The sequence below is a fragment of the Aptenodytes forsteri genome, unplaced genomic scaffold, assembly GCF_000699145.1.
Source record: "Aptenodytes forsteri isolate BGI_AS27 unplaced genomic scaffold, ASM69914v1 Scaffold54, whole genome shotgun sequence".
NCBI classification, from domain to species: Eukaryota; Metazoa; Chordata; class Aves; order Sphenisciformes; family Spheniscidae; genus Aptenodytes; species Aptenodytes forsteri.
The window spans coordinates 11,741,586-11,747,563 of NW_008796044.1; the positions used below are offsets into that span (position 1 = coordinate 11,741,586).

The 5,978-nt window shown below is 44.4% G+C and overlaps 1 protein-coding gene across 1 annotated transcript in view; it reads left to right on the forward strand.

The window, feature by feature from the left end:
* Window positions 1-765: 765 nt before the first annotated feature.
* FAM114A2 (family with sequence similarity 114 member A2) overlaps window positions 766-5,978 on the forward strand; it is a 10,633-nt gene continuing 5,420 nt past the window's right edge. The window contains exons 1-8 of the mRNA XM_009285809.2: window positions 766-788; window positions 929-1,140; window positions 1,954-2,053; window positions 2,522-2,617; window positions 2,915-3,027; window positions 3,996-4,130; window positions 4,297-4,455; window positions 5,083-5,206. Of these exons, the coding sequence (XP_009284084.1) occupies window positions 931-1,140; window positions 1,954-2,053; window positions 2,522-2,617; window positions 2,915-3,027; window positions 3,996-4,130; window positions 4,297-4,455; window positions 5,083-5,206 (937 nt within the window). The 5' untranslated portion in view covers window positions 766-788; window positions 929-930. The remainder of the gene's footprint in view (window positions 789-928; window positions 1,141-1,953; window positions 2,054-2,521; window positions 2,618-2,914; window positions 3,028-3,995; window positions 4,131-4,296; window positions 4,456-5,082; window positions 5,207-5,978) is intronic.

Here is a 5,978-nt window from a genome sequence, read left to right on the forward strand (position 1 = left end):
GCTAGCCACTGCGGGGGGTCACGGGGAAATGGGGTGGGGGTCCCCAGCCCGTCACCCGGACCCGGAGCTCCCATAGGGGCTGCTCTTCTCCTCCCTTGCTGAAAGCCAGCAAAATCCCGTGGCTGGGGGTAGCTGCCCTGAGTGCATCAGTGGCCGCCTCTCCGGGGACACAGCTTCATGCCGGTGGCGATGCCGGGGGCTGTGGGGTGCTCGGCGTGGCCCTGCCTGGCCCTGCCTGCTGCTGCCGCCTTCGAGTTACTGCTCTGGAGCTGGTGAAGTGCTGCCAGCGAAGCCAGGAGGAGAGAGAAACCTCTGCCCCCGTGAGCAGGCCGCAGCATGGCAGCCTTGTTCGTGGGCACCGTCATCCCCGATGTGCAATGTCGGGGCCGGTTGCTGTGGCAGCTGGAGCATATTTCAAATTCTGGGTGGTGTTAATGCCCTGGCAAAGCTCAGCCCTCATACAGAAGCGAACTGGTTGCTGCCTCCCTACCTGCCCGGCTTTCCGACAGCTATCTCTATTTGTATCTGACACCCTTCAAAGCAGCCATCCCAGGCAATTTGTTTTCATTTTTTTTTGGTGAAGCAAGTCATGGATTTAATTATCTGAGGACCTTTTGTACCTTTCATTTGCTTTTCAGAGTTAGCAACCTGTTTCTTTCCTGCGGAGAGGGTGTGTCAGTTAAAGCCACGTGTTTCTGTGGGACTTTAAACTTCCAAGTGTGACATTTCTTCCAGTCAGATGTAACGTGGTATACACACTTGCTTAAAAACATAATCTGTTCATGCGGGTATGTGTGGCAACGTGAAGGGACTTCTGTCTTAGTTGTGTTTAATTATTTAAAACATAAATGTGATGCTTTTGAACTAATGTTAAAGTGTACAAGGGAGTGATTATTTTATCTGCTTTGCTTTCTATGGATATTTGCAGTCATGTCTGAGAAAGACAGCAGTGAAAATCTGAAAGAAGAAACCTCTTACAAAGATGAAAATGAACAGAAAGCAGAGGAACTTGGCTGCACTGAGAGCAATGAAGAGAGAGAGCAAGAGCTTGAGCCTGTGCCTATGACTCGGAAAAGACCTGAACCCAAACCCCCAAGCCAGCCTGCTGCCACAGAAAAGCCTGTAGCTGAAACCCTCAAGGTATGTTCCTGTGCTAGCTCTGAATAACGGGACTTCACATTTCATGGCTTTGAGCACAGAAGAATTCTGAGCATAAGCCCCAATCCTTTTCCGAAAATTCACATTGCTATTTATCTGAAAAGAAAAAGCTGCGCAAAAGTTACACGTCACAGACTGCTCATGTTCCTCTCCTCGCCATAATACCTGCATCACTGTTGTGGTTTAACCCCAGCCAGCAACTCAGCCCCACGCAGCCGCTTGCTCACTCCCCCCTGGTGGGATGGGGGAGGGAGAAGAGTGAATGAGAAAACTCGTGGGTTGAGATAAAGACAGTTTAATAGGTAAAGCAAAAGCGGCGCACACAAGCAAAGCAAAACAAGGCATTCATTCACTCCTTCCCATCGGCAGGCAGGTGTTCAGCCATCCCCAGGAAAGCAGGGCTCCATCACATGTAACGCCTGCTTGGGAAGACCCAACGCCATCACTCTGAACATCCCCCCACTTCATTCTCCTTCCCCCAGCTTTATATGCTGAGCATGATGCCATATGGTGTGGAATATCCCTTTGGTCAGTTGGGGTCAGCTGTCCCGGCTGTGTCCCCTCCCAGCTCCTTGTGCCCCCCCAGCCTGCTCGCTGGTGGGGTGGGGTGAGAAGCAGAAAAGGCCTTGACTCTGTGTCAGCACTGCTCAGCAGTAACGAAAACATCCCTGTGTTATCGGCACTGTTTCCAGCACAAATCCAAAACACAGCCCCATACTAGCTACTGTGAAGAAAATTAAATCTATCCCAGCCACAACCAACACAATCACTCTCTTCTGCTTTTCTTCATTAAAGGTCTCGGATTCTCCTGCTGCAGTTCAGACAGGATGGGGGTACTGGGGAAGCTGGGGGAAATCTCTTCTGTCAACTGCGACTGCTACTGTAGCTACTGTAGGTAAGGCTCTTTCTGGTATTTGATAAACATTTTAACCATGCTTCATGTCTCAAGTTAGTGCTTTTGAGCTTGTTTCTAGAGAAGGGGATTTCTGTTATAGCAGCAATTATTGGAAAAATGTCAAGAGAATTGTTCAAGTAATGGGGAAAACTTGTACCAAAAGGTGTAGTGAGATTAAGGAGATATGCACAGCCAAAATTACTTTCAAGTTTTTAAGGCGTTTGCATAATTTTCAGCTGGTATTTTCAACTGGTATTCAGCTGGTATTTACAACTTGATTTAAAAGCTGAGATGAAACCCGAGTTCATTACATCGGTAAGCAAGCTGGATAGGAGGTTTTAGCGTTGGGTAAATTGTCTTGAACAGGAGGAATCCAGAATAATAAAAAACAATATGCAGCCCTAATCCTGTTTCTGTTCTGATTTCTGTTGTATGTCATGGTTAAAGTAATGCTGCTGTCTTCTCTAGGTCAAGGTATTTCAAATGTCATAGAAAAAGCAGAAACAACCCTTGGGATCCCCAGTCCTAGTGAAATCTCTTCAGAGACTAGAGATGCTACAAGAGGTCAGTTATTACTGCTCAAGAACAACACTGAAATGTTTCTCGTAACATAATCAGCCCCAAAATAACATCACCTTACTCTGCATCTTGCATATTGAGGTAGATATCTGTGTGCTAAAATAATACTCTATTGCTTACTTCTCTTGGCTCTGAAAAGTGGGTAGGAAAATAATCCAAATTCTAGCCCTGCTCCTGGCTGACGCTTGGTGTTTGTTGATTTTTTTCCACTCTGCAGCTGACGGGATCTTTTTTTGGGAGTGAGGAAGTTAATTTTCTGCCTTCTAATGCATTCTAATGCAGGAAGCAAGAATCCTGGTGCTAGCAGCACAGATGCAGTTGATGATGGCAGTTCCTTTCCTATTGCTGGGGCTCTTGGAGTTTTATCAACCATCTCTACTGCTGTCCAAAGCACAGTGAGTGAGTTGGGAATGCAGGAGAAAATGAGTTTAAGAGAGCGTTGGGGTTTTTTGCCTTTCATCTGAAACATCATAAGAGGAAACTTTTAATTTTGACTTTTCTGGGATGAATGGTGAGAAACTGTTTCAACCGTCAGACGGTCTTTATCCTGTGCCTTGCTTCTAACTGGCACTTAATGTGTAAGTTGTCTTGAATTTTGATAGTTCTGTATTAAATGTTGATACATAACAAAAAAACCTAATGGTGGACTGTGTGGTGCGTGCATTCCTGTGCATGTCACCTCTGTACTCTGTTATCTCTGCTCCCTTCCTTCAGAGTATTCAGGTAAATGCAGGGTCAGACTCATTCCTGGAATATTTCCACTGATTTCCACAGAACTGTCTAGAGATGAAATCCATTCTCCTCTTCAAAAACTTCTGTGAAACTAGCCTAAATTGCTTGAAAATCAGCTTGCTCCTGTGACCATGAGAAATGCACTTCAAAGGAACCCATTACCCTCAGAAACTGTGCCTTTGTGATCTGCTGTCTTGTCAATTTGCCCGTGAATCTGAAAGAGCCGCAGATGGAAAGCTTGCTTCTGCTTTTAAGGCTTGAACAAGAGTTAGCAACCAAAACCCACAGGTCTAGTGTCTCCTGATTGGAGGGATGAGAATGCAATACTTTAATACTTTAATGCGCTGAGAACCAGCTTGTTCACAAAATACAAACGTATTTCCCATCAGACTGCTGCAGCTGTCTGAGTGCTATATTAAACTGTTGGATGATAGCGTATTGTGGCTCTTTCCATATCCTTCTGCTCTCTTTGTGGCAATTAGAGTTGAATTTTAGGGTGGCAAGGACTAATTTGGCTTTTATGTGAGTGTCCGGCATAACATCGCTGATATAAATCCCCCAATTCAGTTTCTTCAGTTGTGTAGTCTTCTGTGAGTTTTACGCGCTGTCTATATCCAAATCTGATTCCTAGGGAAAAAGTGTTATTAGTGGAGGTCTGGATGCCTTGGAATTCATTGGGAAAAAGACAATGGATGTAATAGCTGAGGGAGACCCTGGATTCAAAAAAACAAAAGGCCTAATGAACAGAAACTCTACATTATCTCAGGTATGGCAGTTCCGTATCAGCTCCTCATTGGTTTCTCTCACTTCTTCTCCCTTCTTTTGCGGTCCTGTCATTAAGCAACCATTTTTTACTATTGAACCAAAAGCCTTCTTCTCCCATATTCTGTATCTTCTGGCACTGACCTGAGTCCTCTGCTTTTCTTTTTCAGGTCTTACGAGAGGCAAAGGAGAAAGAAGAGCAGCAGACAGCTGCTGAGGTTACCATGGCTACGGAGAAGAAAGCCCATTATGGGTTACTGTTTGATGAGTTTCAGGGTCTTTCGCATCTGGAGGCCTTAGAGATGCTTTCCAGAGAGAGTGAATCAAAGGTAATGGCCTTGAGCAATTTGCCTTCTATTTTGAGTTCAGCTGAGCAGGGAAAAAGATTAGAAATATGTGTATATCCATGTAAAATCAAGTGCTCAGAACTTGCTATAAAGTGATTGATTACACAACTTCACTTTGACCCCTGCATTATGATCTGGTGTTTACCTTGGGAGCATTATGTCCTGTCCTCAGCTCCTAGAGCCATTCTCTTCACCCAGCTAGCCTCAGTTCCTGCATGTCTTCATCAACTTTTCACAAGTTACTGTCTCGTCATACCCACTTGTTTGCTGCCTTGGTCTGGAGAAGAGGAGAGTATTGTAAGCGCAGCAGAGATTGTCCTCTGTCTTGGTGCAGGGAGGAGGGCAGATCAGCATGCGATTTCAGAAGTCATTCACTCTTTTATGAAAGAAATTATTTGAATAACTCCTTAAGAATCCATTATTATCTAACGAGACTTCAGAAATAGGTCTTTTTCCCCTTCCCCCTTCCTGTAGGAAAATACCACTTTCTCATTAATATCAGTCTGTGATGTTTTTACATGCGATGTAAACCAGTGCTGCATCTTCCATCCTGTTTCTTTTTCTTGTTGGATTTATGATTCTCTTTTTGGCTGTGCTGCCCCTAACTAGGTGAAATCGGTTCTAAATGCCCTCTCTGGAGAAGAGTTGGTCACACTGAAGGAGGAAATGGAACAACTCAAAGAAGCGTTTTCTTTACCTGAATTCTTTGAAGAAGAGGAAGAAGAAAAGAAGGGTAAGAGACCCCCAGGTTCTGGGAGGAGAAGCTGGTTCACAATGAAATTCTCGGTGTAGAACCAACCAGCCCTGATCACTAGCAATGGGCATGATGCTGAAGTTAAGTTATTCTTTAGCTGGGTGCTTAATCCTAAAGCTGTCTGTGGCCAGGAGCATGACAGGTAGCAATACCCTTCATCTCTGGAAAGCTGCTGTGCATTAATTCTGTAGCAGGAACGATTTCTTGCCAGAGCAGGATTAGAGTTGCTTGACTCCTGGGCAGTTCGTACAACTGACCTTGAGCCAAGATGCATATTCAAAGAGTTGCTGGGTTCCCCTGACCATGAGGGAAAGACTGTGAGTAGAGTTGTCCGACCTGTGGGAAAGCAAAAAGCCTTTTTATTTATTTTTTACATCGGAGTTGCCACACAGACCAAAAGACTCAGAGGTGCCTCCATACACAAGAGCCATCTGATTCTTGAGGATTATGCAGATTTAAATGTACATTTCTTGCATTGCTTTTACCTAAATGGCTCATCAGGGAGGGCTTACACATCTGCACTTGCTATCATTTAACATTTAATGTATCTTTTATATTTGCATATGATGGATCTCACACAGCCTTCCCCCCCTGTTACCGTCTCCCCCGCCGTATATAATAGAACCATAGGCTTTAAGTTTTCAGAGTCTCCAAGGTGAAGCGCAAATTAGTGCATTATAAAATGCTGCCTGCAAAAAAAATAAAAATAAAAAAAAAATAATAATAATAAAAAAAAAAAATTTACCTTAGC